The sequence below is a fragment of the Kuraishia capsulata genome, genomic scaffold (genome assembly GCF_000576695.1).
Source record: "Kuraishia capsulata CBS 1993 genomic scaffold, Kuraishia_capsulata_scaffold_4, whole genome shotgun sequence".
Taxonomy (NCBI): domain Eukaryota; kingdom Fungi; phylum Ascomycota; class Pichiomycetes; order Pichiales; family Pichiaceae; genus Kuraishia; species Kuraishia capsulata.
The window spans coordinates 448010-469437 of record NW_019172953.1 but is presented as its reverse complement, the minus strand read 5'-3'; the positions used below and the strand labels follow the sequence as shown (position 1 = coordinate 469437).

The window sequence follows — 21428 nt, the reverse complement described above, 5'->3', positions numbered from 1 at the left end:
ATGACATTTGAGTCGGACTTCGCGCCCAAACTGGTCGAGCTCGCCAGAAACCGAATACCACCTGCTCCGACTGTCACCAATAAAGATGGGGAAGAGTCTCTTCTATTAAAGACCACTATCAAGGCTGTTTCTGAGTTGCACATTGGTTTGCTCACAGAATGCCTTGAGCTGGTAGATCTGAATTTGTCTGAATACTACACATCAATAGAAGGCCCGGACTGGAAGGTAGACAAATTGCAGGAGATGAAAGAGGATGGCCTGGTGTACTGTATGTTCCATTCGTCCCTTACTGGCAAACCCGTGGCCTTTTTTTCATTCATGGTGACAATTGAAGAAGGAGAGAACGTTGTGTATTTATTCGAGATCCACGTCTCGCCGAAGTGGCAAAATGCCAAGCTGGGGACAAGATTACTCGAGTATGTCTCAGATATAACCAGATCACTCTCATGTGGCTTTCCAGACATAGCGGGAATCATGTTGACAGTGTTTCCAGAGAATAGGGCACTCGGGTGGTACTTCAAAAATGGGTTCACGTTTGCTTCGCATTCGCCAAGAGATAAAACCCTGAGATTTGGAAAAGTTTTGAAACCAGATTATTATCTGCTTTTTAAGAACGTTGATCCACGATGATCCTCCTCCAAAGGCTGGTAAGGCACCCATAATGAATGTGCCATTCTAGATGAGGCCATGAAAAACTTCTACAATTGTTTGCTTGAAATGGTTGTTGCTTTGAGCAACCTATGGACAGTTTTATTAATTTACAGTTTTCTTTGCACGAGTTCTGCGGCTCTTTCTCTGTGGCTTTGGTTCTTCCTCTTTCGCATCATGTTCATCCTTGGCCTCGTCATCGTTGGACTCGGTCTTTCTGGACCTCAATCTTTTCTTGACTGGTGTTTCAGGATGATCTTGAGGCTCATCGGCCGCGATTTCTAGTTCCTCATGTCTCGTCTTAGAGCGAGTAGCCATTCTCTGTGGTTTCAGATCAAGTGAAGAATTAGAGACCTCCAAGTTGGTTTTTGGGATCCCTCCCTTTCTTGTGCTTGACCTCGAACGAGTCTCGACGGTCTTTGGTTGAGAAGCAGCACTCTCTGGATTGGATACATTCCTCTTTTTGGACCTGGACCTTGTAATTACAGGCTCGATGTCAATTTCCGCTTTGTTTTCGTCTTCTTTAGCATCAATATCCCTCTTCCTCGATCTCGATCTCGCTCCTCTTGAAGCCGACCTTAAATGGTTGCTCTCATCCAACATCACCGGTTCAAACTCCGTATCTCTTGATCTCGTATGCCGGGCTGGACTGTCCGAAACTCCTGGAGCTGCTTTCTCAGATTGGTCTGGGTTGAGGGTAGGTATGTCCTTCTCCAACTCAGCATCCTCCGGCACTCTATACTCGAAAGGCTCTCCCAAAGTCTTTTGACTTCTAGATCTGGTTCTTCTGGCAGGGCTGGTCAGCCCAATTGAACTGGACGCTGAACTCTCTGGGTTAAGATCTGGAATAGGCCCAACATGTAATGTTTCGTTATCATCATCATCATCATCATTTTTATGTTCTCTCGATGGTGACCTCTTCTTTGGCGACAACAGTCTCTCCTGAGCCGTTGATATAGACCTTTTAGAAGATTTGCGAGTTGACTCTCTAAGTTTCTCGAACACAGCATCATCAATAGACTCGGGGACTAACTTTACCTTTTTGTCGAGCACATAGTCGCTTCTGTGTTGTTCTGGAGTTTGCTGCTCTTCTTCCTCGTCGCTTTGTATGGGAGTGCTGTCCCTTACAGGTGACTTCACCGGCTCATTAATCACTTCAATGACCTCCGTCTCAGGTTGAAGATCGGGAGTGGTACTTCTTCTCCAGAGAGAGAACAAGGTTTTGGAGATCGGTTTAATAGAGTTGAAGAACGGCTGAAGCGGACTGGACGAAACACTACACTCTGTGCGCTGTTTCTTTGGAGTCTCTGTATTATCATCACTTGATACGACTCTCTTAGTACCTCTTATTTCGCTGTCAGAGGCGTCAGTAACGGAATTCTCTGGAGCTTCTGAGTCCGTTTGCGGTTCATCTGAAACCACTCGTTCCTCTGGTACTTCGGGATTGACAGGCTTTGCAGGAGGTGTGATCACAACGGAAGATGTGGAAATATCTGCCTCTTCTGAAATTGACTCCACCGGTGAAACCTCCTGGTCTTTATCAACAATGTCCAGAGCATCTCCAGATGGGGTATTTTCATCGTGGCTCGGAGCAGCATCTGGTTTCTCAATTGACTGATTGTCGTTATCATTTTGAATTATACCATCGTCTACAACTTCTGCATTTTCATTTGCTATAGGAATGTCCACGGGCTCGGAAGCGACAACTGCAGTAGATTGATCCAACGCCTGGGAGTCCTCTGAAATTGCGGGAAGCTGCTGAAGATCAGTCGTTTCGATCACCTCGTTGTTTTCATTCTCACCATCCTCTGCAAACTTTAGCAGATCTAGCTGTTCATTAGCAACTTCTCCTCCTTTGGGGTCATCTTCAGCATCATCATGATTTTCGAGATTTTCTAATCCCGTAACATCAATCTCTAGTGCAGTGTGAAACTCATGGAGTGAATGATCATCCCCTAAGATGTTGGAAGATTTCAAAATTGAATCTTCCTGGTCTATGGGATCCTCAATGCCAGTGTTGAACACTTCCAGACTCTGTTCCTGTTCCTGTTCCTGATCAAGGTCTTCGCCCTCTTCCAACTGTTTTTCCATAACAGCACTTACAAACAACTCGGGATCAATAAAACCAGATTCAGAAAATGCATCCTCTTCGGCGTTCTGCGAATGCTCAGTCTCAAAACTTTGGTTGTTATTCTCTCCTTCCGGTTCATTCTCCACATTTTCATGAATGTCTTCGCCATTATAGTCCATATCATCGTTCTGATGTAGTGATGCGGTAACATATCCGTCAAACTCTTCTCCAACTTCCTCGAATTCACCGTTAGATGTGTTCTCATCTTGGATGGAAGCAGCAACGTTACCTTTATTCAGATCAGCATCTTTCGGATTTGTATCTTCATCATTCACCACACCAACATCCTCACATTCTGCCTTTGCTGACTCAGACGTAAAAGCCTCAATTGTTTCACCCTCAGATCCACTCTTCTTGGCAAACTCACTCAAAACGTTGTGCTGTTCATTAAATTCATCGTCTAGATCCGGCTCATCCGCAGTAAAAGATGTACTCAATCCACTTGGAGCCCTTTTATTTTGAGAGAACTTTTTCAAAGGTGAGGCTGGCAGCGATAGTCTTATGTCAGATTCAACGGAAACAGAAGAAGGATCGCTGAAGTGACGCTCCAGAGACTTCACCAGACTACCCAGAATAGATGATTCGGTGATAGGAGGAGGCGGAGGAGTCTTAGGAGGTTCGGACTCTGGCTGTGGTTCTGGCGTAGCCTCTTTAGGTGCGATCTCAATTGCTGTTACGAACCCATCTTCCATGTCAGCATGGGAGTCATCTTCCAAGAGGTATTCATCGGTATCGGGTATAGCATCCGCATGCACCAGGGACTCTTCCTCAGGATCATGCTGCTCCAAAGCCTCAACTGGAGTATCATGCTTGACTGAAGACTCGAAACTTGAATCAGGTCCAGCAGGAGATTCAATTACAGGATCAATCGCAGTCACAAAATTTTCCACTGATCCCTCAGAGTCATCTTCATTTTCAGACTCAGATTTATCGGCGACCTCTGCATCCTCTTGAGGTTCTTCAGCATGAAGATTAGGATCAATATTTTGAGGGGATTCAACACCATGTTCGTTTTCATCTTCCAGAGACTCAGGTAACTTATTAGAAAGAATGTCGTCATAGACATTTTCGGAAAGGTTCTGCAAAACTTGTGCAGTTTCTATCCCTAATGCAGAGTTGGCAATATCCATAAAAGAATCAGTGTTAGGTATTGGTTGTTCAATTGCACTCAAAAACTGCTCTGTGCTTTGAAGGTCATCCTCTTCGAGTTCCTTTTCTGAACTGACGCCTTCCAATTCTTCATTTTCAGGAGTCATTTGGTTCTCCTGATCATCATACTCTTCCTGTTCATTCGATTCATTGGCTTCGCTCAGATCTTCATTTCTCTGTTCTTCGTCACTGGCTTCTTCCTGCTCAGAGCTTTCTACCTGTGCCTCCAGGGTTTTCTTAGACGAACCGGTGGTAGTGCCCATGGAGCTGAGATACTCAGTATCTGCTTTTCGAGCATACAATTGGAGGTATGGGTCTTGGATTTCCTCCTCAATCTCGTCATCGGGAGATTCCTGAGATCCTTCATCCATCTCTTCGTCTTCATCTGCATAACCGTCCGAATACCTCCCACTTTCGGCCTCTGGACTGTCTTCCTCACTTTCTTCCCTTTCATGCCAGCTTTGATACCTTTGAGATTCTGTTTCCAGATCTTCGTCGTAATGCTCCAGATTGGGCTGAATTTCGCCTTCTGGGGCTTCGTCGCTTTCAGAACCGAGAACGATCACCTCGTCCTCAGAAGCTGGAGCCTCAGGAGAGCTCCTTTCCTCTTCAACATTAATATCCACATTCTCCGAGTCACAATCATCAAACATGGGATCAATGCTCTGATCGACTATTGGCTCCTGCTCTTCTTCTTCTATGAAAGGTTCTCCGTCATACTCCGGACTCTTTGAAGTTTCTACTTCAAACACAGGCTGTGACGCAGAAAGGGCAGAAGGTTCTTCCGTTTGTTCTTCCACATTATCTTCGGCATTCCTAGGTCTTGTTAACAACCCGTTCCGCTTCAACTCCTGCTCCAACTTTTTGAATGTGTCTTCGTAGATGTGGTCTTTGAGATTGTTTTGCCTTTCCTCGAGATGCAGTTGTTCTGTAAACTGTTTTTGCTCCAGAATGTTCTCCGTCTTCGCGTAGTCAGCCCTGGTCTTCAGGGATTTCATCCAGCTCACCAAGTTTTGGTGCTGGTCGTCAGATACACGAGACGAGTTGAGCAGCAACGACGTATTCAACGTAGCATCACCACTAAAGCTCGAGTTGTGCATCCGGGACCTTTCCAAAAGAGCAGAATAGAAAGGTGATGTAAAATAAGCATTGTTCAAATTGTGAGATTTCCGGATTTGCGAGACATTCTTTGACTTGAAAAGCCTCTGTCTTGTGGTGTTCAAAAAGCTATACTGAGATGGAAGCGGCAGCTTGTTGCCGCGACCAACAGACTTCCGATTGGCGGAACTCTGAGATGTGTTATGGCTTCCCATCGCTTTTTGAGCCTAATAATGTTAAGAAAAGACTGTTCCACCTTCCGTAAAAGAGTGGTCAAAGGGCTTCGAAATGTTTCAAAACTGTGTTAGTGTTGTGTTTTGTATTAGTTTGTTGGAGCACTACCATCGCCAAAAGCCGAGCCTAACGGTCAGCTAAATACAACTTGGCGTTCATTAGAACAAAGATCATAACATTGGTCACATTGCGAGGTTTTCAGGTTGCTGAATGCTCATACGATGATTTCTAAATTGAAGGAACCCTCCGAGCGCAACACCGTGACTGTTGACGTTGCATTCTATGATCCATTCAACGTACACTCTATCGTGTCTGAGTACACAGAGAAGAACAGACGATTGGCCAACTTACACTGGCGGCCTTCGGATTCTTTCCCGCTCAGACCACTTCCAATAATAGATCTCAACTGGATAGAGGAAATACCGAGAGCTCCTGCGAATATCTCAACACAGGTGCGACTTTCCAGCACGGCAGATTCCCCACCACAGAATGACCAGTTCTATCACGACATGTTGGTTCAGGCCTATGAAAAGAGAAATTCCTACATCAAGGTCATGCTTGTGATATGCCGTGATGTTGATGATTACAGATCGCGGGTGAGACCGCTTATTCGTGAATGGCTCAAACAGACCATTGATTCGCGAATCATCAAGCCTTCGTGGTTCATTGTGTTTTATGACAACAACGAGGTGAGATCCACTTTGGAGAGAAATCCGTTCAACAAGATGAAGTCCGATTTTTCAGCATATGCTACAGACGGAAACACAGATGCTGTTTTTCTGAGAATACGATCCAAGTATACCAGCAAGGCAGAGGGCCAAGAATTCCTTACATCTCTTAACTACGCGTTGAAGGCTAAGCTTCTTGACTCTGTCACCAGAAGATATGCATTATTATCAAAAATGCTCAATCGTGTATATCAGGAGCAATTTCCGTTCTCTGGAAACCCACGGTTTCCTCTGTCTTTGAAGGCAGCCATGGGAGGCATACTTCATGATATCGGGCTTTATGAGGATTCGTTGCTGTGTTTCGAGGAATTGAGAAACATGTTTTCTCAACTAAAGAATACTGATGTTTTGGTATTGGAGAATGGTTTTGACGAAGGTGTGATGTTGAAGACTCCCACGTTTTTGTACAATGAGAAGCTGTTGAATCTTGATTTGGATAAGAGCCTCGTCAAACACACCCTCACCCAATTCGAATTCTTCTCTTTTCTGTTTCTGAAGGAGTCGCAGCTTCTTTTGGCACTCTCTACATACGAAAGTTCACTATCTCTTTGTGCCATCCACTTCGGAGAACTCATGAAGAGGGTCAAGAATTTTCTGCTTGATATCAAGCACTTATCCACTAGTTCGTTGGAAAAAGTGCGACTTAATGAACTGGGATTCATGCTTATTGACGAAATAGTGGCCCTTCCGAGAACGAAACAGCTGATATCTGAGACGTTAGCGCGCATAAATGAAGGTGTCATCCTCCAAAATGACCGAACATCCGAAATTCTTGAGTTTCTAGCAGAACTCAAACTTCAACAACGCTCTGAGCTTGTCGGGATAGGCGAATATTTGGGTTTTAGAATCAAGGGTCGCATGATGGACATATCAATTGATGCTGGTGAAACGCCAGGCTCGTATACTCTCACCTACGAGCCTTTGGCAGAGCATTTGAAGTCTCAAACCACCTTCGAAAAGTTTTTTGCCAATATAACAGAGGTTATCATACATGATTACGCGTTGGCTGGGAATAGACCTCGTTCTGTTGATATTCTTTCCACTGAACTGGCAATAATTGCATATGGAGATGGCGACTATCAACAGGCAGCACGCATAATGGAAGATTCTTTCGTGTATTATCAACAGCACGGATGGAAATTCGTGAGTGGTTACTTGCTGAAGATCTACGTTGAGTGTTTGCAAAAAGTGAACGAACAAAGTACAGGCAATCCGCAAAATGCTCGCTTGTTGAAGGCCTATTTTGATCTTTTGGGAGCCAACATTTCTTCTCCAACTGAAACTTCTGAACTCATTGGCAATATAATGAGACTCTCTGGACAGTTAAGTGAAAAAACCGAGTTGTCTATTGACCAGTTGTTTGATCTCAGTATCAAATGCTTTATTTCCAGCGACCGAAGTGATCTTTACAGTATACCCATCATTTTGAAGAACCAAATTCTGTCTAACGACAATCAGCTTGAGATCGGTCATGTCGAGCTGATTCTAGAGACTGGCAACGAGGGCCAGAATAAAGAAATCATATTTGAGAAAAATGACAAAACCATTCTAAAGCATGGAACCACTGAGATGCAGTTAATCTCTTCAACACTTAGGACAGACAGTTTCAAGCTGAAAAAACTGACAGCAACGATTGGCAATGTACTTCTGACAAAGAGATTTGAAGACAATGCTTTGAGTGATTACTTGATCAAAATGTATCAAGTGGCCCCCACAGATGTGACTTCGAGTTTAACAATTCGTATAGGGATGCCTCTTCATCGGGAGCTAAACAATGACAAACTGTTGATTAGCCTTAACAATGGTTCCCATGCAATTTCAAAAGTCAAAATGCAATTTCAAAGCAGTGGTGCTACAATCTTTGACCTCGAAGATAACGCAAATGGATATCTTGATTCAGATAATAGCCAGTCTGTTAAGATAGGAACTACCCGTGATGCAAACGATCAGGTCATTTACTCCGTGGGTCAGGCTCTTGAGCCGTTGCAGAAACTAGACGTACTGATCCCTTGTTTCTTCTCAATCACTAAGGATGGTCAGTCGTTCCAGATAGAGGCCAGGGTCGACTTTGAGGACGATGCTGGGAACAAATATCAGAGCCATGTCACTGAGCGGGTAAAACCTTCACTTACAGTTGCTGTATCTGTTCAGGATATTTTCAAGTCATCAACACTGTTTTCCAACTTTGCCATTGGTACAGTCGACATAAACAAACCACTGCGCATAGAAAAGGTTGAGCTAACATCCAGCGAGGATGACCAAAGTTCTTTCACAATATCAACAGGAGTTTCTCCAACATCCGTTATTGCTTTTGGTGAACAGCCAGCCAGTTACTTTTTTAAAGTCGTCAAATCTTCGAGGAGGGCTTTGGTCTCGGGCGAGGGCTTGATTTTGAAAGCTTCCTACCGAGATGTAACTGAGGAATGCTTCAAAATCGCGGAATCGGTTTTTCGTAAGGCTGTGGGTTCTAATTTGAAACACCTGAGAAAATATGAGATTCTGCTGAAACCCATCTTGGAACAGTTGGCTTACAGAGTAAACCTTTATTCCTTATCAGGAGTTCTGCAATCGCAACCCATCAATTTGAATCAGTTTGAAACCGATATATTCAATCATGTTCCTCCCGCAGATTCGCAAGACTTGGTCAAGGTCATGACCGAAGTTACAAATCAACTCTCGAGTGAATCCGGAGTCAATTGTGGTGACCTCTGTTCGGATGTGTTATTTGAAGATATCAATCGCAGCTTGACGATTGCGGTTCCTCTTCGCATCATCGACGTCATCGAGTGTGTGGAAATGAAATACGAGAGACGTCCACAATACGTCGTAGGTGAACAAATCAGTGTCACGCTGTATATGCAGTCGATCACTTCGTGGGGGAGAACAGAAGATGACAATAAAGTTCCCCCCTCGAAAACTACAAAAAAGAGCAAGAAAAAGGTAAACTTCCGAGCATCTGTGCCAGGACAAAGTTCGTCTTTCAAGCTTCAGTTTGAGATTGCACTGTTGGAAAACTGGCTGATATCTGGAGTTAAATCTGGAGAGTTTGATGTCTCCAGGAATGCAGAGGAGATCCAGATCCATGATCCTATTGAGATTATTCTGTTTCCCTTGAAGGTGGGAAGAATACCTCTCCCTAAGATTGAGATATCGCCTATTCCGGGAAGCGATGATATCAGCATAGAAATCGACTACAAAAACGATTCCGAAATGGTACTGGTGGTTTCGGAGTTGAATAAAGTGACTTTGCCATTTTGACGAGTCATCATGAATGAACAATTGCATACTATGTACATAAGGAGTCATGCGCCATACATATTGATGCTTTCCAAAAGGGAAAGAGCCTCAGGTTTGAACGATACCACGTTGGGACGAAGTCCAATATCCAATAAGTAGGACTCAGTTGTAGGGCCAATGGACGCAATATTCAACCCTTGAACCGTATCTTGAAGCTCTAGAAGGCTTTTCGTTATAATCTCCGTACCTTGTGGAGAAAAGAAAATGATCCACCTAGAGTCAAAACGACTCGACTCCTCGAAAGCACGCTTGAATCTCTCATGAGCATCACTCATGGTGACAGTTCTGTAAATAACTTCCTCTTTTAACTGGAAATTGCTCGCTAAAAGCTTCTTGGGTAAGGTGTCTTTTCTGGTCTCTCCAGTGAAAAACACAATTTTCTTCTCTGCTTCCGACAAGTTTGAAAACAGCTTATCTTCTATGATAAGATCTGCCAACAACGAGCCATTACCAGCGTCAATGCCTCCTCTTATATCGCTGAAACCGATGCGGCTGAGAACCTCAGCAGTGGCCGGTCCAACAGTGTACGATGGCTTCTGCAGAATCAGCTGGAGAACGCCGTGTGGTTCTTTCTCGCTCAACAATCTCAGTGAATCATCCAAAGCCTCAACAGCCCTCTGTGAAGTAATAATCAAAGCCTTAGTATGCTGTAAAAACTCCGCACTGGTGAGGTATGCACATATATCTTGCTTATTGAGATGCTCATGATTCAGCAGTGGGATAAACGATGTGTGGTAGCCCTGCTTTTCAAACTGAAGCTCATAGGGATCAGAAGGCACGGTCTTATTCTTCAGGAACAGTACAGTTCCTTTTGCAGGGGATAAACTCATAAACAAGAAGGCGGAGTCAGTGACTATATACGAAAAATGGTTTCACCGCTCCAAGGTCTCACATGCAGAAAATGTGGAGCGTAATGTTTGCTTACGTAATATCAGGTGAAAAATTGGATAATCGACTATACAAAATCTATTGAGCATCTGAAGGATGTGCTGGACGCTCTTTCGAAATATGGAAGGGTCTCAAATTAATTTCTGACGCCGAAGTAGATGACTGGTCGCTCTCCAAAGGCTCGGTGGTATCGAGACCAGACAGGTCCGTCGTGGACTGCGGGAACGCTTCGTCAGTCTTTTTGTCCTTCTCCATGAGGGCTTCCACCATTATAGCAGTACCTTGGATGTTCACATGTAGAAGATCATGTAAACTTGATATACCGCCAACACAGTCATCCAGTAAACATACTCTTAAGCGGTGGATCAACTCCCTGAGTTCGTTCGTGAGCTTCGGCCCAAAATGTTTGCTCTTGAAGATTTCAAATACTTGATACTCCACATTGTCAATAGCTCTATCCAAGGTTGATCTTACGTTGGCTTCGCTATCAGCTAAAACACTTGACACCACAACAGAGGCATTTTGCAGATCAGACCTGGAAAGCTTAAACAGAAAGAACTGCAAGAGCAAAAGCACAGAGTCGTTGAAACAGTCATGGACAGCCTGCTGTAAAGATTTCATCGCTGCAAGCAACTCCTGCTCATGGATTCCAGAACACTCCGCTCTATCCACTCTCAGAAGGCTTGATTTGAAGCTCATCAGTGCCGGAAATGATCCTGCCGTTTTTGCATCCACATAAAACGAATAAGAAACTCCCAAGAGAGTGGAAAGCCACGAACTCCAGTTTTCCATAGTTTCCACTTGAGAGGTCTTGAAAGTATTCTTTAGGCTTTCAAGAGTGTGGTTGAAATCCTTCAGCACATCGTGCTTTATCCTAAATTCCAGCCGATCTAGCTGGCCCAACTCAAAATTGATTAGAGACTCGAGGGCGTTGAGCCGTTCATTCATGCCGTGCAGAAGAAGATCAGTTGAGTCTTTATCAACGCCAGATATATCCAAGACACTTTGATTGGCATACGTATTGAGGTCTAGCAACGGCGGGGTCATTGATGTTTCCACCGGCAGGGTGGGCAAACTGAAATCTTTAGCCTCATTTAGCGGCCAGAATAGCTGTTGAATGATCTCTGAGTCGATCTCCGATCTTGATTTTGGAGGAGTTGACATGTTTCTGGCTGATACCTGATCGAACTTAACATTAGTCTCAAAAAGACGGCGAGTCTCACGTAACATCATATGTGACTTGCACAGTTTGACATCGAGTTTCTTCAACGTCGTCTCAAGTTTACCTTTTTCCTCAGAGATGGTGACTAGCATTTCAGCACTTTGTTCATTGGCAATTTTCATCGCTTCCTTCACAGAGGCTGAATCAGACTGAAAAACCAGCAGAAGACTGCTCAGTTTGCGTTCAGCTGAGCTGATTTCTTCGGATATTTCCTTCTGATTGGTGGTCAGGGCCTCCTTCTGTGACTTGGCATCTTTGATCAATGGTTTCAGTTTTTCAATAGCACTATGAGTGGCCGCAGCAGTTCTCATTCCCAAAGCCTCCAGCTTGGCTTGAGCTTTTTTCGTCGCTTTTTCAATACTGGCAAGAGATTTTTTTTTTGAAGACTGAACCATCTCATTTACGGATTCAAGTCTCGTTTCCAGGTAGTTTTCGAAATCCCTATGGTCTCTATCGACTCTTGATAGGCGGGACCTAAGAGTCTCAACAGATGTAGAAAGGACCTCATTCTGAGACTGAACATTCGCATCCTGCTTGAATTTCCAGCAAAATAGTGACACCAGCAGAATGTCAACCAAAATGAATAATATCAACGCCGCAGCGCTCTTTCCAGAGTGAGATTCAAACATCTCTTCAAGAAGCATCGGCGATGATGATACTTCGGAGACCACGGCCGCATCTACAACCGCTGCCTTGATATTTTCCTCGTTTCCTTCAAGCAAAAAGGGAGAATACCGATACGTGCCAATGTTTCTTCCAGAGAAATAACCCACAGTAGCAGCCGTAAAAGCGCTCAATACAGTGCAAGCAGCCCATGCTCCCAACTCAGAAGAACCCGCGAAAGTGTCCTTGAAAAAACGGATTAGTTGCTGATCTGATAACATCTTTGCGCTGAAAAATAAAAGAGTATAGGGAAGAAAGAGGGATAAACGCGAAAAACATCATCTTTATGTTTATCCGGAGATTGGTTTGCATACCCTCACTGTGTGTGACCTGTACTATTTCTCGTGAACGGAGCGCGCATAAAGCGACATGTCATGAAAATTCTTTGGAAGCTTTGATAGTCTCGAAATCCATCATGTGATACATATATTCTAATCACAAAATAGAAGGTCACGCCCTTCTATTTTTCAAAGCATAACCAATGGCTGGCCCGCAGACTTCACCGCAGCCTCATAGACTGTAACTAGCACTTCTCTCGAAGGTATTTAGCAAACTTTATACCTCAACCAAAGACTTCCCTTCAGAAAGTTCTTCCTTAACTTCTGGTTCATCTGCTAGACCCAAATCCATGCTCACATCCTGTAACATATCATCGCTCTTGGGTTCCATGGTCGTCCCCGTGGAGTCATCCCTGTACAATAACTTGGCTCGTTTCCAAGTAGTCAAAAACGTGGAGTATCCACTAAAGCTCTTTATTTCTTTCTGGAACGGAACCCATCTTTCTGACGGACGACCCGAGCGATCGAGTTCCAGTAGGCCACCATTAGCACTGGCAGCAAGATTCACACGCCCCGCCGCAGTCCTGGAAACTTCACTCCCCGCTGGAGATTCGGGTGCTGGAGAGGATGCTGCAATCTTCTTGAAAACTGTCTTTGGACCTGAATTAGCAGGCTTGGCTTTCTTCTTCTTTTCAACTTCTAGTCCATTCGGCGTCATTCCGACACCCTCTTCTGCCTTGGCTTTCCTCTTGGTTTTCAAGGATGTGGGCAGTTCCGTGAAAGAAGAAAGCAAATCACCGGGTAATCGCAACGAGACCAGCTTCTGAGGCATTTTGGGAAAGTTTGAATGAAGTTTGATGAAGTTTGAAGTTATAGATATTCAACGTGGAGATAGGCCTCTGAAAGTGACAATCTCTGAGATAACAGTAGCAGCTTGTAGTACCAGAATGGCAGGATACAAATAACACTAATTAACGAAATCACCGGTGATTCGGATATGTATCAGGATGCCCGTCGTGAGTACCTGTCACGTCGCTAAGGCATGATTTCGTTAAAGGTAGCCATCTTTGAAACTGAGATTGAGTATTGCACTGAAGTCCACAATACCCTAAGAAAAAATTGGTCACTACAGTTGCACTTTCTAGCTTGTTAGATAAACAGTTCCTGTGGAATTTGTTTCCGTAAGTAGAGTGACCACTGAGCTCACTCAGAGCAAATATAACCCAATCAAAAGAGTTACGGGATAATTGACAAATTTAGTGTGTCGTGACTTGCATAGGTTTTATCCTCAAGGGTGTACAAACTATTTTGAGAAAAAAACATCCGAGATAGTTTAGTGGCTAGAATCCCCGCTTGTCGCGCGGGGGACCGGGGTTCAATTCCCCGTCTCGGAGTTTTCTTTTTGCAATTTTTTTTTGGCTTTTTGGTAGACTTGACGAGAAATCGTTACCTGAATCGTATTTTCCGAACAAGATATAGTTGTTATTCTATCCAAAAAGGCCAGCGATCTGCTGGATTTTATGAGGTCGTGTGCCGGTGAAGTTTTCGGTTCTGCAGGTTGGCAATTTTCACTAGCATTCGATCTCGTTAAGAACAAAGACAAAACACTCCTATTTCTTTCACCACTCTGCAATCGCTATTCCGCAAAAATGTCAACCGGTGAGAATGCTGCGGGCTCCGCAGCCGCAGCTGGGTCAGGCAGTCTCGGTAAGAAGGAACCGCCAAAAGGCTACAGTAACCCAGCTCTGGCAGCTTTGGGGCTCAGGACAATCCGTCTTCCTTCCAGAAACTGGATGATTTTTTGGACGGTTCTTAGTGCCGGACTAGGAGGAATTGCATATGATAAGTATCAACAGAAGCAAATCCGCAAGCACTGGATGCAGTCCTTTGAGCATTTGGGACAAGAGCCTGCACCTTCTGGGTTCCTACCACGCAAGATTAGGGTCTACGTTTCACCACCTCCATCAGATGTGTTGGACGAGTCTTTGAAAGTCTTCAGGAGGTATGTGAAGCCACTGATAAATGCAAGTGGAATAGATTTTGAGGTTTTCACCGAGGAAAGAGTAGGTGATATAAGAGCTGGCGTTGCAGAAGAAATCAGAAATCTCCGCAGGCAGAAGTTGGGACTAGTCAAAGAAGAGAAGGAGGATTCTCCGTCACTCAGTCTTCGGAATAACCTTGGAGCAAGCATGTTGAGAGCACCAGCACTGCAGCAGTCTGCCAAAGACGAAGAGGATCAAACCAAGTCTGTGTCCGAACTGTATTCTCCATCCAGCTTGTTGGGGATCAGGAAGTGGAAACCTGTAGCAGATCCATATGTGAGCGAAGACTCGTTGGTGCAAAGTCCTTCTGAGGCTGGTGGTGTGATTTGTCTTGGAAGAGGGGCTTTCAAGGAGTATATGCTTGGTGTTCACGAGGGTCTTCTTGGAGCTCTAGATCCTCCAGCCGAGGTGGTTGAGACGAAGCAATCTGAGTTAGAAGCTCCCAAAGTGGAGGAGCTCAATGAGACAGCAAAAGAAGAAGACTCTTCTGAAAAGACCACTGAACCAACACCTACAACTGACGAAGAAGATGAAGAGAAGAAACGGCCTGCTGTACCAAAGCCATACATATTGCCCAAGGATTACGCAGATGCTGCCGTTGCACCTGAACTGGACCTTTCTAAGCCATTATTGGACGATAAAGGAGTGCCAGTATTTTTCCAGCAGCCCATTTTGGTGCTGAGATCATACCATCTTCTGGGCTTTTTGAGAACTCCAGAGAAGATATTCAGGTTCTACACCAAGCGGTCACAAGCCACTGAATATGCCTCAAAGACTGCCACTTTGATCTCCAAATCCACCAGACCGTTGACACTAGACGATTCTTCTCAGGCGTCTGATGAAGAAGCCGATTGGCCTTCCAAATGGGTCGAGCAAGCCCATGAGAAGGATAATGACTGGGTGAGACAGTTCAGCTTTGATGAACGGGTCATCAGCAACATGTACATATATGATGAGAAGAAGTGATAGAACTCGAGCATGAATAGACAACTGAGTCAAAATCGATTGAGGTGAACCGGACCCTTCTACGATAATGTCTAACTGAATTAATGATTAGCAGCAGTAACTATGTGTCTAACTATATGCCTCCACTATACGATTTCACCTAATTGGCTTTTTCGGTTCCCTTGACCAAACCATCTGGCTTCAACGTTGGGAAGAGCAAAACCTCTCTGATGGTGTTGGAGTCTGTCAAGAACATGGCCAATCTGTCGATACCACATCCCCATCCTCCAGTTGGAGGTAGACCATACTCCAATGCATTGCAGAAGGTCTCGTCCACCAATTGGGCTTCGTCGTCACCTTGGTCTTTCTGTCTGGCCTGCTCTTCGAATCTGGCCCTCTGGTCAAATGGGTCGTTCAACTCGGTGTAAGCGTTACAGATCTCCTTGGTAGCAACAAACACCTCGAATCTCTCACACAAACCTGGGACGTCACGGTCGTACTTGGCCAATGGGGACATCATCTGTGGATGGCCAAAGATGAAGGTAGGGTTGAAGCAGGTATCCTCGAGTTCTCCAATCAGCTTGTCCAACATTCTCGCGTTGGTGAGAGGTGGAGGGCAGTCGAGCTTGTGCTTGATGAGGATCTTCTTCAAGAACTCACCAGTCTCTGCGGTGTGAAGTTGGTCTCCAGCAGGGAACTTGACGTCGAAAACCTTCTCGAGCTCTTCGATCATGTTGATTCTCTTCCAAGGTCTGGAGAAGTCCAGAGTCAAAGCTTTGCCCTCAGGGCCGTCTGGGTGGTAGGTAACCTTGTAATCACCGGTGATCTCCTTCACCATTTCACTGAACAGAAGCTCAGTCATGTCCATCAAATCGTAGACATCTGCATAGGCCTGGTAAAACTCACACGTGGTGAACTCAGGGTTGTGGGTCATGTCAATACCCTCGTTTCTGAACTGTCTGCCGATCTCGTACACTCTGTTCATACCACCGACAACCAGCTCCTTCAGGAACAGCTCTGGAGCAATACGCATGTACATGTCCATGTTGAGATCGTTGTGGTGCGTGATAAATGGCTTGGCAGTGGCACCACCAGCAATCACGTTCATCATTGGAGTCTCAACCTCAATGAAGTCTCTGGAGTCGAAAAACCTTCTCAAGTAGGTGATAATCTTAGATCTCACAATAAACTTGTCTCTAACTGACTTGTTCATGATCAGGTCCAGGTACCTCTTTCTGTATCTAGCTTCCTGGTCCTTGAAACCGTAGTGCTCGGTAGGCAACATGTGCAAACATGGAGTCAGCAATTTGACGGTCTTGGCGAACACGGAGACCTCACCCTCACCACCTTTGGCTGGGTTGGTTCTTCCTGGGTATCCCACAACACCAATAATGTCTCCTCTTCTAATACGGTCGTTCATTTGCTGGTAGTCTCCTTCGGCATCCTGAGCCTGGGCCATGATCTGGACAGAAACACCCTCTCCTTGAACACTGTAGAACTTCAACTTAGAACCAACATCACGCTTGACCATGACTCTTCCCGCAACAGCAACAGTGATGTCGGTCAGAGTTTCGCCCTTCTTAAGATGAGCATACTCCTTTTGGAACACATCCAGTCTCATAGTCTCGGAGAACTTGTGGGGGTATGGATTGGTTTCCGTGTGGGGCTTTCTGAGCTCGTCGATTTGTCTTGAACGAATCTCAAAGTACTGGTTGGGATTGAGATCGGCCAAATCGTCCGCATTCTTATTCACCTTTGGAGCAGTGGCAGCGGCTTTGGCAGCCTTCTCGGCCTTCTTGGCCTCCAGAGCTCTAAGCTTTTGTCTCTTCTTCAACTCGGTCTTGGAAATTTGTTCACCAGTGACCTCATCGAGATATGTTTTTTGCAAAACCTCAGCAACTTCGTTAACCTCAGACATTTTTTGCGTGGTGGAGTGTGCTTTTATCGGTCCAGATCAACGTTGTAAGACTGACTGTTGAATTTGGAAGGTCGAAAAAAAATGTGTGCACCACCCGTCCCGACTGTGCATGCGACCGGTGCTGCGATGTTTGAAATTTTCATCTTTGAAAGCTCAAGAGAACAAGACACTGGAAGAACCACAACTCAACCCGCAATAATGTCTGTTGAAATTAACTCCTCGGTGGTGCTGAAGCTCGTCAGGGTGTCTGAGGATGCCTTTCCTCACTCCATCAGCGGTCCCGTGTACGGGTTCGAGAACTCTGTGTCTCACGTCTATGCATTCCCAGGAAACCATTCGGAAGACGCCACGGTGCGTCCAAACAACGTCAAATTCCAATCTGAGGTCTTGGACTTGCTCAAGCAGGCCCATATTGGTGCTACTGCGAAAGGTTGGTTTATTTCCGCTGTTGGCGGCAAGTTTTTGAGTCAATCTCTGCTTGAGTCGATGTTGAGTCAACGCGCGGCTAAGCAGGAGAGTGGTGATGATTCGCCAGTGCTGTTGTTGGTGCATGATCCTTCCAAGCAGCAACAGGGAATACTCAGTCTCGGTGCCTTCACGCTTTCGGAGAACTTTTTGAACGTGGCCACATCCAAAGAAAAATACACAACTAAGAACCTGAACGCCAACGATTTGTCCTACAAGAACATCCTCCAGGAAATCCCAATCAAGGTGCACAACCCTCACTTGATAAACCTGACCATCCAGGAGCTTACCATAGAAGATGACCATAACATCTTGAACCTTTCCAACAGCGCAACAGCTGCCTACACCACCATAGATCAACTGTTCGAGACAGTTGACAATTTCAACTACAACCAGGGAAACTTTCACTACTACCAGAGATCTTTGTCCCGTGAACTCCCCAAAATTTCACAATGGAAGCAGAAGGCCAAGCTGGAGAATTTGAACAAGCTCAAGGCCAACCCAGAACTCACGGAGAAGGACTTGGTCTCGCTGGACGACTGGAGCAAGCACATCAAACTGCCTACTGAGCCATCGCGTTTTGAAAACTTGGTGCTAAGTGGTTTGCTGAACAATTACTGTAATGATTTGGAATCCAGTGGAGTTTCGGAGCTGTTGAAGACGTTTAGCACGCAGAAGGGCTTGGATATATAGATGGTGTATATCTCATGTTACTACTCTACTCAGTTCAATGATCTTCATCTCACTTAGGAATGCTCTATTTATTTTAATAACCCTTTCCTCTTCATCTCTAAAGCTTTCTTGTAAGGTGGTGCAGTCGGCATCTGGACTGGGTCTAAGCTGGTGCTGGAGAATCCCTCTTCCAGAGTGTAAGTGGCATCTGAATCATAGGCAGATAGATCACCACATGCGATAAACGGCGCAATTACCCGTTCTTCTTCTTCAAGCTCCAGATCGTCTCTCAAAGAGGCTCTTCCTATTCCTGAACCTTCAAAAAACTCTTCGGTGGACCCGTCCTCTCTGAGTGTTGGGGTCCAACCCGGTCTTGGTCTGTAGCCCAAGCAAACGATGAAGCTCTCGAGACTGGTACCTCTGGAGGCACGTGGCTTCGCGCAAATCACCTTGTCAAATAAATATCCGAGCTGTGAGTAAAGTAAATCGATGTCTCTTCCTCTGAAAATCTTTGCCACGAAGTTTCCACCAGGTTTTAGTATACACGTTGTGAGCTGTAAAGCACACAGAATCAGTTGTGCCTGAATATACTCGTCCAAATCGTGCAATCCTGTCACGTCTGGAGCACCGTCGGAACAAACGAAATCGGCCGGTTCTCCTCCGAATATTTCCAGAATTTTTGCCAGTGTTTTTGGGTGTGTGATATCTGCCTGTAACGTGGTGACATTCGGTATGGAGGCCATGGGCTGCAAGTCTACAGCCACAATCTTAGCGTCTGGTTCGTCCCTGCTGAAGATTTCCCTCGACAGAACTTGCGACCACGAACCGGGAGCTGCACACAAATCTACAACCCTTTTCACGTCCTTGAACAGCTGGAATTGCTCGTTCAACTGAAGCAGCTTGAAAGCTGATCGAGCTCTGTAGCCCTCTTCCTTCGCCTTACTGTGAACTCAGTTAGCTTCATTCCGAAAAAACGCAACAGCTGTAGCACTTACCGATAGTAGAGATCTCTTTTATCTTTACTGCTTTTTCCCATTATGCCTCGGGCAAACTGAATTAATTTCTTCTACCGAATATCTGGCCTCCAGCTAGTATTATAGCTAATGCATGAAAAGTTCCAATTTTTTTGATCCGGGTAACCCATCGCCAGTCCACATCGCCGACTGGCGAAACTTTCAATAGCCTTCTGCCTGTGCTCACCAGATCAAACGCCCGACACCGAGACTAATAATCATGTTGGGGGTTCTTTCGATAGCAGCGAAAAGGAGAAGTCCTTTCATGTTGACCTGTTGTAGACTCAACTCCACCCTCAGGCCGGCCAGCCAATCCAAGACATCCAAGCCCGAGATCGCATACGACCCGAAGGTTCTCACCGAGCATGAGAACGAGCCGGCTGATAGACCAATGCCATTGAATGTCGAGATGAATTATTACGCTCCTTTGAAGCACAAGGTGAAACATGGTGATTTGAAGGCAGAAATTACCCTTAGATGCTACGATTCGAGAAACCTGGACTTCTACTGCGACTTTGCATTGAGAGCAGCATACTGGCTGAATATCCCCGTCACGGGTCCAAAGCCCTTGCCGGTGAAACGTGAGCGTTGGACAGTAATCCGTGCTCCTTTTGTTCATGCTAAGACCAAAGAGAATTTCCAGAGATTGACAAAATCAAGACTGCTTCGCGTGTGGGATACGAACCCAGAGGTTATAGACGTGTGGCTCAGTTTCTTGAAGAAGCACTCCTCGTGGGGTGTTGGTGTGAAGGCACACATGTATGTGAATGAGGCTGTTGGATTTGGTGATAAGTTTGATACCGTGGCAGACAAGTCGTTCGGTAAGGGTGCTGGAAATGCCTTGAATTTCGCCAACCATCCTAACCCAGCCGTTGCCGAGAGAGTGTTGGAGCTTTTGAACGATCCTTTGATCAAGAGGCATTTGGGCCCTGAAATTGGAGGTGAGAAGGTGGAGGAGAAAGAGCAGTGAATCGTGTATATATTATGACAAAGAACATTCATTCGAAGAGTGGAATCCCGTCTTCAATGTAGATTATACACCAGAACTATACAGCTGAAAAGAGACCAATTTCATCGAAATTTCATCCGGAAACGCACGTTTTTGTCCTGTTCACGATTCTATATTGTGACTGAAGACATTTCAGCCAAGAAATCCATGTTATTTTGACTTTCATATGTCCTGACGTTTGAGTCAAACAGTTCATACAAGAAACCACATTCCCGCAAATCTTGACCAGAAAAATCACCAGGACGTTGCCAAATTTTGTTCTTCTCTTCTGAGATAACAGTTCTTCAAGTTTTGCAGTCTCGTCTTCTAAACTACCCAAAGAAGGCCATATCCTCGTCTTCTTCACTATCTGGTTGCGCGACTGCCTTCTTGGGTTTGTCAAGCTCAGTTCGACAAATCGGACATGTATTATGCTCCTTCAACCAACTCGTCGCACATTCGAGGTCAAAAACGTGGTTCTTGTGACATGGAAGTCTCACCAGCAACGGGTATGGGTCCTCCAGAAATTCGCTCGCGCAGATAGGGCACGTCTGGCCCGGCCTGATTTTTTTCTTGTTTATTCTTTCTAGAGAGTCAAAATATGCCTGGTCCATTCCTTTCTGGGGACTTTTGAACATTTCGTTGTCGTCTAGATCTGTTCTGAACTCCAGTCCACCTTCACTGACAGCACTCAATAGCTGCTGGGCTATTTGGTGGCTTATTTCGCCACCGTTTTCCAAACCCAAGTCAAGCTGCGATTCCGAGTCTCCAGCTGGAGTCCGACTCAAATGTTCAGGCGAGACTAGGTTCAGAAATTGAGAAGCATGGCCTACGCCGCCCCGTGCAGGTGTGGCAGTCTGGCTATTCCCAATACCATGTTCGTCTTGAGAAAACCGGTTAAAATCGCCATATTAACATAATCTTCGATATCTTGAGTCATACTCACCATTGTAATTTGACATTGTGACTTCGATTGGTGAAATTGACCTGGTAATGGTGGCAATTGTAAATGCAGTAGATATCAGAGATCGATGCTTGAATGAGCACGT

General features: G+C 45.2%; 12 protein-coding genes across 12 annotated transcripts; 5 read left to right on the top strand and 7 right to left on the bottom strand.

Moving 5' to 3' along the window:
* On the top strand, nucleotides 1–630 carry KUCA_T00003369001 (uncharacterized protein; the record flags this gene model as incomplete). The annotated part of the gene is made up of 1 exon (XM_022601777.1): nucleotides 1–630. One exon carries the CDS (start codon nucleotides 1–3, stop codon nucleotides 628–630), a length of 630 nt encoding a protein of 209 aa, XP_022459386.1.
* Nucleotides 631–753: 123 nt separating this feature from the next.
* Nucleotides 754–5241, bottom strand: KUCA_T00003368001 (uncharacterized protein; the record flags this gene model as incomplete). Its single annotated transcript, XM_022601776.1, has 1 exon — nucleotides 754–5241. The coding sequence occupies one exon, from the start codon at nucleotides 5239–5241 to the stop codon at nucleotides 754–756; it is 4488 nt and encodes a 1495-aa protein (XP_022459385.1).
* Nucleotides 5242–5481: 240 nt separating this feature from the next.
* Nucleotides 5482–9246, top strand: KUCA_T00003367001 (uncharacterized protein; the record flags this gene model as incomplete). The annotated part of the gene is made up of 1 exon (XM_022601775.1): nucleotides 5482–9246. The coding sequence occupies one exon, from the start codon at nucleotides 5482–5484 to the stop codon at nucleotides 9244–9246; it is 3765 nt and encodes a 1254-aa protein (XP_022459384.1).
* A 44-nt stretch (nucleotides 9247–9290) lies between these two features.
* On the bottom strand, nucleotides 9291–10115 carry KUCA_T00003366001 (uncharacterized protein; the record flags this gene model as incomplete). Its single annotated transcript, XM_022601773.1, has 1 exon — nucleotides 9291–10115. One exon carries the CDS (start codon nucleotides 10113–10115, stop codon nucleotides 9291–9293), a length of 825 nt encoding a protein of 274 aa, XP_022459383.1.
* A 136-nt stretch (nucleotides 10116–10251) lies between these two features.
* KUCA_T00003365001 (uncharacterized protein) lies at nucleotides 10252–12279 on the bottom strand (the record flags this gene model as incomplete). Its single annotated transcript, XM_022601772.1, has 1 exon — nucleotides 10252–12279. One exon carries the CDS (start codon nucleotides 12277–12279, stop codon nucleotides 10252–10254), a length of 2028 nt encoding a protein of 675 aa, XP_022459382.1.
* A 334-nt stretch (nucleotides 12280–12613) lies between these two features.
* Nucleotides 12614–13168, bottom strand: KUCA_T00003364001 (uncharacterized protein; the record flags this gene model as incomplete). The annotated part of the gene is made up of 1 exon (XM_022601771.1): nucleotides 12614–13168. One exon carries the CDS (start codon nucleotides 13166–13168, stop codon nucleotides 12614–12616), a length of 555 nt encoding a protein of 184 aa, XP_022459381.1.
* Nucleotides 13169–13856: 688 nt separating this feature from the next.
* On the top strand, nucleotides 13857–15344 carry KUCA_T00003363001 (uncharacterized protein; the record flags this gene model as incomplete). Its single annotated transcript, XM_022601770.1, has 1 exon — nucleotides 13857–15344. The coding sequence occupies one exon, from the start codon at nucleotides 13857–13859 to the stop codon at nucleotides 15342–15344; it is 1488 nt and encodes a 495-aa protein (XP_022459380.1).
* A 139-nt stretch (nucleotides 15345–15483) lies between these two features.
* Nucleotides 15484–17241, bottom strand: KUCA_T00003362001 (uncharacterized protein; the record flags this gene model as incomplete). The annotated part of the gene is made up of 1 exon (XM_022601769.1): nucleotides 15484–17241. One exon carries the CDS (start codon nucleotides 17239–17241, stop codon nucleotides 15484–15486), a length of 1758 nt encoding a protein of 585 aa, XP_022459379.1.
* Nucleotides 17242–17439: 198 nt separating this feature from the next.
* On the top strand, nucleotides 17440–18399 carry KUCA_T00003361001 (uncharacterized protein; the record flags this gene model as incomplete). The annotated part of the gene is made up of 1 exon (XM_022601768.1): nucleotides 17440–18399. One exon carries the CDS (start codon nucleotides 17440–17442, stop codon nucleotides 18397–18399), a length of 960 nt encoding a protein of 319 aa, XP_022459378.1.
* A 68-nt stretch (nucleotides 18400–18467) lies between these two features.
* Nucleotides 18468–19414, bottom strand: KUCA_T00003360001 (uncharacterized protein; the record flags this gene model as incomplete). The annotated part of the gene is made up of 2 exons (XM_022601767.1): nucleotides 18468–19320; nucleotides 19374–19414. The coding sequence occupies 2 exons, from the start codon at nucleotides 19412–19414 to the stop codon at nucleotides 18468–18470; spliced, it is 894 nt and encodes a 297-aa protein (XP_022459377.1).
* A 197-nt stretch (nucleotides 19415–19611) lies between these two features.
* Nucleotides 19612–20361, top strand: KUCA_T00003359001 (uncharacterized protein; the record flags this gene model as incomplete). Its single annotated transcript, XM_022601766.1, has 1 exon — nucleotides 19612–20361. One exon carries the CDS (start codon nucleotides 19612–19614, stop codon nucleotides 20359–20361), a length of 750 nt encoding a protein of 249 aa, XP_022459376.1.
* Nucleotides 20362–20711: 350 nt separating this feature from the next.
* KUCA_T00003358001 (uncharacterized protein) lies at nucleotides 20712–21341 on the bottom strand (the record flags this gene model as incomplete). The annotated part of the gene is made up of 2 exons (XM_022601765.1): nucleotides 20712–21262; nucleotides 21326–21341. 2 exons carry the CDS (start codon nucleotides 21339–21341, stop codon nucleotides 20712–20714), a joined length of 567 nt encoding a protein of 188 aa, XP_022459375.1.
* Nucleotides 21342–21428: the final 87 nt, after the last annotated feature.